Source organism: Bactrocera tryoni, chromosome 5 (genome assembly GCF_016617805.1).
Source record: "Bactrocera tryoni isolate S06 chromosome 5, CSIRO_BtryS06_freeze2, whole genome shotgun sequence".
Taxonomy (NCBI): domain Eukaryota; kingdom Metazoa; phylum Arthropoda; class Insecta; order Diptera; family Tephritidae; genus Bactrocera; species Bactrocera tryoni.
This window is the reverse complement of record NC_052503.1, coordinates 75,959,772-75,972,681: the sequence shown is the minus strand read 5'-3', so window position 1 is coordinate 75,972,681 and position 12,910 is coordinate 75,959,772. Positions and strand designations below refer to the sequence as shown.

General features: G+C 37.8%; 1 protein-coding gene across 1 annotated transcript in view; it reads left to right on the top strand.

Moving 5' to 3' along the window:
• Window positions 1-12,910, top strand: part of LOC120777278 (MOB kinase activator-like 2) — a 90,383-nt gene that overhangs the window by 29,764 nt on the left and 47,709 nt on the right. The window contains exon 2 of the mRNA XM_040108483.1: window positions 7,791-9,295. Coding sequence (XP_039964417.1) covers window positions 8,253-9,295 — 1,043 coding nt within the window. The 5' untranslated portion in view covers window positions 7,791-8,252. The remainder of the gene's footprint in view (window positions 1-7,790; window positions 9,296-12,910) is intronic.

The following is a 12,910-nucleotide window of genomic DNA, read 5'->3' as shown; positions in this document are numbered from 1 at the left end:
CATTTTTATTAATTAATTGTTTTCTCTTTTTAATTCTTTTAATAATTTTTTTACATTTTTTATTAATTTGTTTTATATGTTTTTATTTTTTTAATTATTTTAATGACGTTTTTATATATATTTATTTTGTTTTAAAATTTTTAAATTTTTGTTATGTTTATTTTTTTTAAATTTTATTTTTATTTTTTGCATTTTTAATTTGTTTTATGTTGTTTTATACTTTTTTTCATTTCTTAAATATTTTTTTATTTTTTTTTTAATATTTTATATTTTTTTAATATTTTTTTATTAATAGTTTTTATTTTTTTAATATGCTTTTTAATATGTTTTTTTTTATTTTCTAATTTTTTTTAAGTTTTATATTTTTTTAAATTTTTAAATTTTTTTAAATTCTTTTAATATTTTTAATCTTTTTTCTTATTATTTTTTGTACTTTTAACTTTTTTCCGTGTAGTCATCTAGATAATATCACTTAGGCGCGCAAGCGTATCGCTTAAGAATGCTCGCGGTGTAATTAGACAAAGACGTTGGGTTAGATTTATCGGGATTTGCCGCGTCATCCCGCGGAAACAGTACGGCGCTTTGTGCGCGCGGCACATTTGTCACAGCTAATTAAACTTACGCGGCAACGCCGACAATCAGCGATATTCATCTCGACAACATATGTTATGCGCATATGGTTTAACTTTTGCATACACTTCTTATTCTTCTTTCTTTATTTATTTTTATACGAAGTGGGGTATTTGCCTTTCTATTCACAGTGATTTGCCTTTCTATTCAAAGTGATTTTCGAAAAAGGCTTTGCTGTATCCATAGGCGGGGAGAAGCGTACTTAGCAGCGATTAGACAGGTTTTTGAAACATTACTCAATTGATATACCCTGCACAGGGTGTATTAAGTTTGATATGAAGTTTGTAAGACCTTATATTACCACCATATGTACATATATTTACATGATCAACATGGCGAGCCGCGTCGGTTTAACCATGCCCATCCTTTAGTGCGTACTAGTCCCGCTGTTTTTGAAATATCGCTCATGAAATTTCGCACACATTCATTTCTCTCTAAAAGGCTGCTCTTATGTTGGAATCGCCGATATCGGACCACTATTATTTTCTTACCCAATGCTACAATATATAAAGAAATTTTCCAAATCGGACCACTATATTATATAGCTGCCATACAAACTGAGTGATAAAAAACCATTCCTTGTATGAAAAACTTTTTTATTTGAGCTGATATATTTACGAAATTTGTCACAAATTATTTTCTAAGCCAACCTTACAACATCTGAAGAAATCTTACAGACCGAACGACTATATCATATGGCTGCCATACAAACTGAACGATCAAAATCAAGTTCTTGTATGAAATCTTTTGTATTTGTGAAGGGTATTTTAGTTTCTTTGCAACCGAAGTTAATGATTTTGTTTTTGTTTTTGCTTTGTATACCGTTACAACGCAGAAAACTAATGATAATAAATACTAGAGAAATTTAAAAATAAATTTGCAACACTTAAATAATATTTGTGCGCCGGAAACGCTTACGCCAAAGCCATTAGCAGATAAATAAATAAATATTTGTTTATTCTTAGGCGCACAATTAGCGCGAACACCAATTGAAGACTGTGTCTGCAAACTCAGGTGTGTTGTTGTGCTTAAGTGCGCGTGCGGTTACTAGCGGTATAAACGAACAGCCGCTATAATTGAGCAAAACGCGGTACGAACGAGTACTAAATATAATATATAATTGCGGATTTATAGAGAAATAGTTAAATATATATGTATATATAGTTAAGTATATATATACATATAACTATATATACGTATGTACATATGTATAAGCAAAGAGTTGCAAGCGTTTGCCGCTGTTGCGACGCCAACATTTCTGTTCGCATTGAAAGCACGCGCCAGCGGGAAATACTGCGCTTCCCTGTATACACGTATATACCGCTTTAGTACATAACGCGCATGCCGTTGGTTTACATTATAGCCAAATTATTCTCGTACCTGCAGGCTGCAGCCACAGCGCTGCGCCAGCTGCTGTGCCGCAACACTTTCATGCTTTATTTGATTATTTTTCTTTTGCCTTCGATTATATTTTCTTTCAATTTTTTCTTGAAACTTTGCCAAAATTTCTAACCATGGAACTTGTATGTCTACTAATAGAAAATTCCACTTGCACTTGAACTTTGCCGCACATAATCAACCAACGAACCAATACATGTGTAGCTCTCTCTGTAGGTTTGAGCGTGCTCTCCCCTAGCAGCCCGAACAAATACTTTCTCCGCGCCTCGACACTAACTAAAATTCGACCTCCATTCTATGCTCTTGCATTTTGTATTATTACTTTGCTGCACTTTGTTGCTAAGATTCTTTGAAGGTTGCGCAACTTTTCAATTCAAATTAATCTAAAATGCCCAGGAAGGAGAGTCGTGCGCTGTTTGCCCGGCTTAGCTCCGAACCAGCAGCCACGCGGCTTGCTGCGGCTCCCGCTGCCTCCACGCGCATTGGTTTTGTCCGCTTTTGTTCGTGACTGCCTTTGGCGCATCGACAGCACGGTCATGCGACTCATCGCGCTCGTAATCGTCGTTTTTGCACGACACATTTGTGTAATGCAATAATTATTATGCTCATTATTTATTTCATAGTATTTCGGTTTGAGTCATTGCTGCAGTGGAGAAATGGTGTGATTTCTGTGATTTTTGTCAATTTTATGAGTTTATCAAAGTAAGAAAGTGAATTAAGCGCGAAAATGCTTAGGATATGACGACTTGTGTACATTACTCATTGTTCTTTGAAGTGAGTAGTGTAGAAAATAAATAAAAATTATTGTGAATTCTGTGAATTTTAAAAATTCTTTTCCAAGAATTTTTCAAAAAAATGTTGAACGAAAGTGATGATCTAAATTGTTTTATAGTGACTGTCTTTGATTCGACATTTATCTGTATGCGCTGCTCTCCTGTCAAAAAAATTACATGTAAAAGCAACGACAAAGTTAGCGAGTTGAATTCGTTCAAGAGCGTAGGCTAACTGCTCATTAAAGTATTATAACCGCTATCTTTAATACTACCAAGTTTTGTCGATTTCTACGAAACGTTTTTGCTTTGCTTTGTAATATTTTTTTATTAACATCACATTGTCGAACGCACCACATAATTTGTTAGAATTGTCATTTTCGTCACTAAAATACACATGAAAATTCATGCATGGTTGAAAAAAGCTCTTGAAAGCTTTTAATTGAGCTTTGAGTCAACCACGACTATTTCTGACCTGTCATCGTAGATTCTGATGCTTGTTCTTTACTTTTTATTCTCTCATCTTAAACGTAGATTCTGACTCACAAATATTTATTCGCGAATATTTTCATTTATTGAGCACCAAACTTTTGCTTAAAATTGGCATTTTAGACTCTAAAATATACCCGAAAATCTAAAGTTCGGTTTCTAAGTTGGCAAAAAGCTTTCCAAATCATTAAATTAAGCTTTCGGTCGACCACGGCAGTTTTTTATTTTTCGTCTTCGACGTAGATTCTGATTCATAAATGTTTCCTACGAAGATTTTTATTTCTTTAACTACTTGTTTTCTCACACAGCTCAGCTTTCCTGATTTTCTAGCGAAGCTTATGCTTCGTGGTGAATTTTACCAAATTTATTCTATTATTAATGCGCATATCCCAAACCTTCTTCTTACTCTGCCTTGTCAACAATGGAAATAACTTAAGTCGCGTAGAAATCTGGCAGCTGCATTTACTTGAGGGAGCTCATATGGTGGCATGAATTTTATCAACTCTTTCGCTTACGAAGCTACTTTTTGTGACAATATTTATAGATATTACAGTTACGTTGTTTTCTTGATGAAATGACAGTCTCGAATCTCTTCAGGTTGCTCTTTGTCCCAGAAATGGGCTTTGTCGCTAAACAAAATTTCTTTCGAAAACGTCATATCTTCTTGCAGCTTTCCAAAAGCGTATAAAGACAAGTGACGTCGCTTGGGAAGGTCGAGAGATTTCAGTTCTTGTACTTGGGTCACCCGTAGGTATTACAATTACGGATCCATTTCCTGTGCGTATAACTACGTGGAGCTCCGCAAACTTATTTCCAATTTCTCAACCATTAGAATTCGTTTTGTTTTACTTTTTTTAGTCCTTCTACCTATATGTGAACTTTTATTTATAAGCCTGGTGAGAACTACAAGCTGTTGTTTTTAAAGGGAACGAAATTTGAAACCTACATTTCATTTTTATTTAATGCTTGATTTTACAGTCAAAACTTTGCCGAAAGGTCAGTTAAAAATCGAGTAGTTCTAATTTTGAAACATTACAATTTAAGGCACTCTAAATATATGTATAATACGTATTCGTTACAATGTATATAATTAACTGTATTAGTTGCCTCCAAACCATTGACACTAAAATACCAGAAACATTTACATATATGTATGTTGTCTCCTCATAACGAAGGCGACGCCGACTTAATGACGTGAATCATTGAGTGTACAAATTAGTAACTGACCGACCATTAGTGGTACGTGATTGTTCTAATTTCGAGGCTTAATATTTCCATAGCCACTAATAAAGTGACCTCTAAGTAAATACACTATAATTACATTGTAGTAAGTAAGTAGAGTATTTACTGCTTACTTCGCCTTGAAAGTTCAGCTTACTTTATCTATACCATACAGAATCGTCTGTTTTGTGAGTTTTGTTGTTGTAGCGCCGGCTACATTGGTTTCGGCTGGCACGGCGAGGCGACTTCAAGGCCCTTTATCAGCTTAGCGGCCGTGTCCGTATGTTTCAGCAGTGTCGTCGCTGGTCTACGCGCGTCCACGGTTTCGCATGCGAAGTTGATGCGTCAGTCAGTGCTTGGACAGACGGCCGCTGTCCACTGTCGCACGTATGTTCGAAGCATGTGTGTGCTCAAGCGCTTACACATGTAGTCCGTATGTAATCTTACACTTATTTACATGTAAACTCGTATCACTTTTATGACAAAAACAAAAGCAAACGCAACAAATCAGGCGAGTACTACTCGGTTTATAGATTAAGCGTGAAAAGTACACCGATATTCTACATACACACACACCACTTGTGGCAGCTAAGCGCATAGCCGGACTTATGCTTATCAGCAGCTCGAACCGACCGCAAATATTTGTGTGACGCTGACGCTAACGTCGAGGTCGCCGCTACGCCGCCGCTGCTGATAGCGCGATGTTGGTCAGAGATCGGGCAACAGCTGTTTCACAAATATGCGTGTGTGTGTGTTTTAGTTTGCGTTGCTTTTTACTATTGGTCGCTGTGGTTTTCACACATTTTTTTTATCAAGTTCGTTGTTGTAATATGCGAAAATTTCCATAATACCATGCCATCCATAAGGGGAGCGATCGCTGGCGCACGTCGCGCGTCGGCTGCGCGAAATCACCCATTTCATATGTTTAATGCTAATCAATTTCGCCAATATGGTGCGATTTAATGTGACGTTAATTTCGTGCGAATGTGTCTGATTGCTTTCAAATGGTCACACATAAATCAAAGTGGTGCGATCAAACGTGTTTAACGCTTTAGTAAAAAAAACCGAAAAAAATTAAAAAAAAACGAAAAAAATAAAAAAAATCGAAAAAAAAATATAAAGAAAAATATCGAAAAAATAAAAAAATCAAAAAAGTTACTGAGTCGCTGAGCAACACATGTGGCTGGCTCATTAGTGGCTTAGTCATAAAGTCCCTTGTTTCAGTTTGGTTCCGGTTTGTCTTTGCGCGCTGGTCATATAGTTTGCTTAATCGCCACCAACAAAAAAAAATAAAATAAAAATATAAATACCAAGCGTATCTTGTTGCCCAAAAACTCAACTAAATATGAAAGTACTAATAATAATTGGGTAAAAACGGTTTATGCTTTATAATTTAGCAACAAATAAATCTCTAGCTCGCTAGGCAACAAGCGGGTTCAGTTCTGAGGCGGAAAATATGTGGTTTTGCTTTAATTTAAAATATTATTTTATGCTAAATTTTTTAATATTTTTTTTTGTTTCTTATATTTACTCAAAGCTTTAAGCTTTCAATGTGGTTTCATCGCTAAAACAAATGTAAATAGGTGAGCATTCCAATTAGCTTTAAAGCTATGTGTTTCTAATGTACTCTGTTGCTCAATAGCCTCAAGAAATCGCATTGGTTTTTAGAAGCTTTTGGACTTTTTCCGTAGCATTTTTTACATCTACATCAAATTCTTGAACATTGAGCTCCAACATTTTTGTTATAATTAGCATTTTCGTCAATAAAAATCCACTCAAAGTTAGAAGACTTTCGAAAGCTCTAAATTGAGTTTTTAGTCAGCTTATCGTAGGCGCAGATTCTGATGCAAAAATACTTAATAGCTATATAGCTATAAAGTCCATTAAAAATCAGCATTCAAGAGAAGGAACATCCGTTTTTGGAAGCTTTTGTGCTTTGACCTTATTATTATTTTTCTTTCCAGCAAATTATTAGCTGCAAGCTTTTTTGTTTGCATTTTCGCCTTTAAAATATTCGCGAAAATCCACACATTAAAAATAAAAGCTCTCAAAAGCTTTATTTTGAGCTTTCAGTCTAGCGAAACAATTTTGGACTTAAATTGAGCTTGCAGTCGACCAAACCCATATTGGATCTCATTCAATATATCTATAAATTTATCAAGTGTATTGTAAAGCAACGTCCACGTGAAAGCGCATCTGTTTTTAAAGCTTTTGTGTTTCCATCTCATTATTTTTTTGCAAGCTGCAAGTTTTTTTGTTAAAATTGTCATTTTCGCTACTAAAGTATGCGCCAAAATCCATTTACAGTTAGAAAAAGTTTTCGAAGCTTTAAATTGAAATTTCAACCGACAGCAAATAATTTCTGAAAAGTCCTCATAGCTTTAGATGTTCAATCACAAATACGTTATAGCTATATATTTATTTACTCTCATTATTTGCGCGAAAATCCATTCATAGTTAGAAAAAAGCTCTCGCAAGCTTTCAATTGAGCTTTCAGTCGACAAAGAATATTTTCATGCCGAGATTTTTATATGTTTATTGAGTACCAAACTTTTTCGTTAGAATTGACACCTGTTCAAGGCTAGAAAAAGCTTTCGAAAACTTCAAATTGGGCTTTTAGTCAATCAAAATCATTTTTGGTAGCTCTTCATAGTCTTTAGATACTAATTCACAAATATTTGTGTGCTAATTTTTTTGACTTAATATTTTCACACAAAGCTCAGCTTTCATGATTTCTCAGCTAAGCTTATGTTTCGTTGTGAATTTTACCGAATTTATTCTTTTTATTATTATTGTTTTGCTTGTGATTTCGTTACATGTGGGTGGTATGGTTCTGAGTCTTCGTATGTGTGTGTTTAATACAAATTAACCGCAGTTACTGCTAATGATATGCGTAAATACCGCATTAATGCAAATGCTCGGTACCTAGTGTACCACAAAAAAGCATAAAGAATCACACGCTTTGGACCATAAACAAACGCAAGGCTATGGAGGGTACAATGGCTCATACAATAATTCAAAATACGAAACATAAATAATGAAATTAGTATAATTGTTGCTTAGCTGACCTCCAGTATTGCGCTTGGTCAATGCCCGGTCTGCGGAAGGAAGTGCTGAGGTCATTGCATTTATGGATCAGTCTGAGTGGACTGGACCTGACGCTTGTACATCTGAAGCAAACGCTTTGCTCGGCAATTCAACTACTGAATGGGCAAGGATCTGTTGACCCAGACGGCGGCTTGTTGCTCACAAACTAATTTTTCGTAAATTTTTCCACTTTAGTGCTTTATTTTGTTTTGAAAATTTCTGAAAGATTTCCAAGAAACATACGCCGAACAAACTATAACAATATAGTGGGAGAAATACCAATTATACTGTGAAATAAACCAACAACAACAAGCACACGTATATAAACAAAACAACAATAAAGACCACACCAAAAATAATTAATAACAAAAGTAAAGAAGAAAATAAGTTGTGAAAGGGAAATGCGCAACAAAGTAAACATTCGTCAGAAAATCAAACAAAACTACGCAGTGAAGTGAAATAATAACAATAACAACGAAACACATAATAAAAGCGAAGCAGCAATTATTGAACGAGCGGGTTTCCACAGCGTTGACCTGCGCACCGGCTACACAAGCCTTGTGATCCTATTGACAACCTGAAACTCCAACAGCCAAACCGAAACCAAAACCAACTTGAACTAACCTCTTGGCGAGGTGCCACTAAACCTTCGAAATTATGTTGAGAACGCCCACACACATCGTGGAACTGAGTACGAATACGACGAGTCCATTGCTACAGAAGTTCCACGTCGGCGCGACTACCAACGGCGCTGGCGCGGCGAACGGCTCCCCAGCCGTCGGTGTGAAGGCGAGCAGTTGTGCGGCGGCAGCAGCCGCAGCGGCAACTGCGGTGCAATATCACCAACAACAACAACAGCAAAAGCAAACGTCTAACAAATTCTTTAATGATCGGCAGGAGCAACAACAAGAACAACAGAAACAAACGACTGGCTATCGATTTCAAGCGAAGGGCATGAAAATCACTACATCATCATCCTCGGCTGCGAAAGAGCACTTAGCGAACGCAACAATAACTACAAACACAGCACCGGCGGCTAGCACACCGATTTCGGCCGCACGCAGCCTCTTGTCATCGACACCGTTTATTTCGTTTAAGCGTATCAAAAAATCGAAAACAACCACCACCACAACAACAGCAACAACCAATTCAACGAGCACACGCACAAAGAACGGTCTGATCGCCAACGCTGTGGTGGAACACGTTTATGCGCCAGCAACGGTCGCTGCCGCCACAGTGCAGGGCCAACAGTTCGACCAGTCAGCTGACTGTAGCAGCGGCAACAACTATCACTTTTGCTGCGGCAACCAACACAACAACAACAACAATAATAACTATTTGAAGACGGAAATCGCTACGTTGACGCAAGGCAACGGCACAGCGCTGGTAAAATCATCGTCGTCATCATCAAACGCCTCCTCGACGGCTTCGTCAAATCACTCGGCCTTCTCCAGCACGCCGCTTACCGCTTCTGCCTCGGCGGCCAGTGTTGGCAACGCGAGCAATATCAGCTGCAGCACACAGAGCACAGCGATCTCCAGCACCAACTCGAACGCCTCCAGCGCAGCGTCGGCCACTTCGGTCGTTACTATGTCGCCAACAACACAGGCTCCGACGCGAACATCACTGTTCGATTCATGTCATCGGAAGATACGGCTCATCGGCGGCGGTCCGGTCGCCTTTCTGGGCGGACTTGTAGCGTAAGTTTTTACACATGATTTTCATTTAATTTTTAAGTACTTGTACAAGGCACTATGCGGAACCCTCAGTAATTTGAGTAAGTTTCTCAATCCATGCTCAAAACGATTGCTTTTCGATGACTTTAGAGTACATTATATACAATGGAGTCAAGAGTCGATATTTTAGGAATTGAGATTATTTGAGGAAGGTTTGAAGTTGTATATCTGGATGAGTTAGCGCTGCAAGGTCTTTCGACTCCGTAGCGCTCTACGAGCTCCAACTGTCATTAACTGAGCTACCTAATGTGTGTTCTATTGCCTCAGTCAGCTTTCTCAATCCTTCGGCGCTACCATTTCTACAGTTTCTGTGGACTCTATTGTTGAAACAAGTAGGCTGAATATAGGCATCTTTGGACACTGGGGTTGTCAAAGTTTTACATGACGCTGCATGTAATTTCTAAATTCTACAGCACTTTTTTACCCTGAACAAGCTCTATTAAGTTTGCGCCAAAGTTTGTAACACCCAGGAGGAGACGCGGAAGACTCTATAAAATATATATAAAGTGTGATTCATTTCGAGGTTGCCTATTTTTTTAAAGAAAAAACACAGAGACTTCAAATTCAATGGGGAATGTTTATTATCATTCAAAAGAAGATTATTTGGCATTTATTTTTTGATGATTATATCTTTCAAATGTTGGCCGCGTCTACGTCTCAGATGGTCCATCCGTTGAGTCGAATTTTCAATGACTCGTTCGGTCATTTCGACTGGTAACTGGACACGCGTGAGTTTTGCTCCAAGGCTTGCATCAGAACGAGATGTTTCGCATAGACTTTAGACTTTACATATCCTCAAAGGTAAAAGTCTAACGGTGTGATATCACACGATATTAGTGACCAATCGACCGGCCCAAAACGTGAAATTAACTGCTTACCAAAGTGTTCTCTCAATAAATCTATTGAGTGATGCGATGTGTGGGAAGTGGCGCCGTCTTGTTGAAACCAAATGTCGCCATGATCACGAGATTCAATTTCAGACATCAAATTGTCATTATCATGGCGCGGTAACGGTGGCAATTGACGGTTATGTTCTCACCGGCATTTTTGAAGAAATATGGTCCGTTGATTCCACCGGCCCACAAACCACACCAAACCCTTGTTTTTTCTGGATGAAATGTCGCCTCTTAAATCTTTTCAGAATCAAGTTTTTGTATGAAAACTTTTTTGTTTATAGCTTCAGTGCAACTGAAATTTGTTTATAGCTTCAGTGCAACATTTATAGTTATTTTTTCTTTTGTTGTCCAGATCATATTTTGAAAATTTTGAAAACTTTCCCAACACTTGTCTGAAATGCTTGCTATGCCAAGTCAACCATCTTGCCTTACAAAAATTCCAAAAATTCTAGCCGTTTCACATTCAGATTTCACGAAACACTCAGCGTCATCGCCGCTCTGTACGTGCTTAAAAGCGCTTCAAAAGTATTGCATCATATTTCAGTTGAGCTCATCAACTTTTGTCTTCAGTTTTCTTGACCTGCACTCGACACCGTTGTTTTTTCGTCGTCGCATTTTTTGACAGTTATGAATGTAGTTGAATAAATTGTCAAACGGCTGGCTGTGTGTTGCAGCATCATTTGTCCACCTCAATAGCAAATGAGCGGCGCGGCGCGTCCACGCAGACACCGTTATACTCACTCATGGGACAGTTGTAATGCGAGAGTTCATTCATTCATTCACTTAACGTTGCTTTGAACTTTTAACTGCGCTTAAATTGCAAAGTCAAGGCATTGAACCACATACTTACAATGTGGCAACTACGTGCACACGCACAAACAAGCACATGCGCGCGCCTTAAAGCGGTCAATGCGGCAATGCGCGCGTGTGTGTGTTTATGTGCAGGCAATTGTGTGGCAACCGCACCTAGCGGCGGCCTGGTAATTCAATTAAAGTTGACTGCCCCCAAAGTGCTGCCGCACTGACGGGCTAATGGCGTTGCTGCAGCTGATGCTGCTGATTATTGTTATGCATCGCGCTTTCTGCTGATTGTGCAGGCGTATTGGAGTAGCAAAAATAATAATGAATTAAAAAAATAAATAAATGCAAACAAGTACTACGAGGTGCTCATGTTCAAGTGTCCGCTTTTTGTTTAAGGCTGCTCATTTGTTTTTATTGTTTTTTTCGGTTTTATACCCTGAACGGGGCATATTGAGTTAATTTTTCTTTTATTTGACGAGATATCGTCACGAAATTTGATATGTATTATTGCCCAAGACCGCGGTATCGTGTCCAAAGAAATCGTACTGATCGGACTACCATAGCGTTTGGCTGCCATACAAACTGAACGGTCGGAATCAAGTGTTTATATGGCAAACTTATTTATTTGACGAGTTATCTTCACGAAATTTTGCATGGATTATTACCTAAGACACCGGTACAATCTCCGAAGAAATTGTTAAAATCGGACTATCATAGCATATGGCTGCCATACAAACTGAACGATCGGAATCAAGTGCTTGTATGGAAAACTTTTTTATTTGACGAGATACCTTGACCCTATTTGGAAGAGATTATTTTCAAAGGAATCGCTACGATATCCCAAAAAAATTTTCAGATCGGACCACTATAGCATATGGTGGCCATATAAACTGAATGATCGAAATCAAGTCTTGGTATGAAAAACTTTTTTATTTGCCGACATATCTTCACGAAATTTGGTATGGATTATTGCCCAAAGCTACGGTACAGTTTACCCGAAAATTCGGACTGCCTTAAAACTTCTTTATTTCTGAAGGGTATTATAGCTTCAGTGCCAGCTATGTTAACAGTGTTTTTTGTTTATGTTTTTTTTTATTACTTTGTGCTTCATTTAGTTTGGCTGGGTCTAATTACAAGTGGCGCAATGTTGCTGTGCGCACTTCTTGTGAAACAGGGTGCTTGAACCGCGTCAAGGCTGTTCAAACAGGTGTGCGTGTGTCCAACTCGCCACAGTAATTTATTTAGTATGCTACTTTTCTGCTAAAATTGCTCATTTTTAAATGATATTCATTCATTATTATTTTTGTTTTCAATATCAGCAAATATTTTCTGTCATTGCTGTTGGCATTCTTGGCCATTTTTTGTTGTTGCTGCTTGTTATTCACTTATTGTATGTTTTTAAAGACACTTTAAGTCTTATGCGTCTTATGACTTATGTGTCTTTGTGCCATTTTTTGCTACAACCCACCATTGTTGTTGGTCTCGAGGCTATATATGCGCCGCCTTATTGTCATTGTTTGCTTGTTTTTGTGTGCTTCCTGCGGTCGCTGCTGCCATTTGCTGTGCTCAGTCATATCTTTTGTGGTTGCTTACTCATTTGTTAGCAATTGTTTGGTGTTTGTCTTGCCAGCGACTTGTGTGTATGTTGCTGTTGTTGTCATCCCTTTTAGCGTTTAGTTTTTTCTTTAATTTTTAAATTTTTGTCTCAAATATTTTACTGCTTAAATTTGCTCACCTCAGCAATGACACTTGACTTGCGCTTTTTGCTGCTTTACTGCCGCGTTGTTGCTGCTATCAGCCACTATACTTGCCACCAACAAGTTTGTCAAAGCGGCAAGCGTTTGTTTGCGTAATAATGGCGGCACTTGTTACCCGCCCAGTT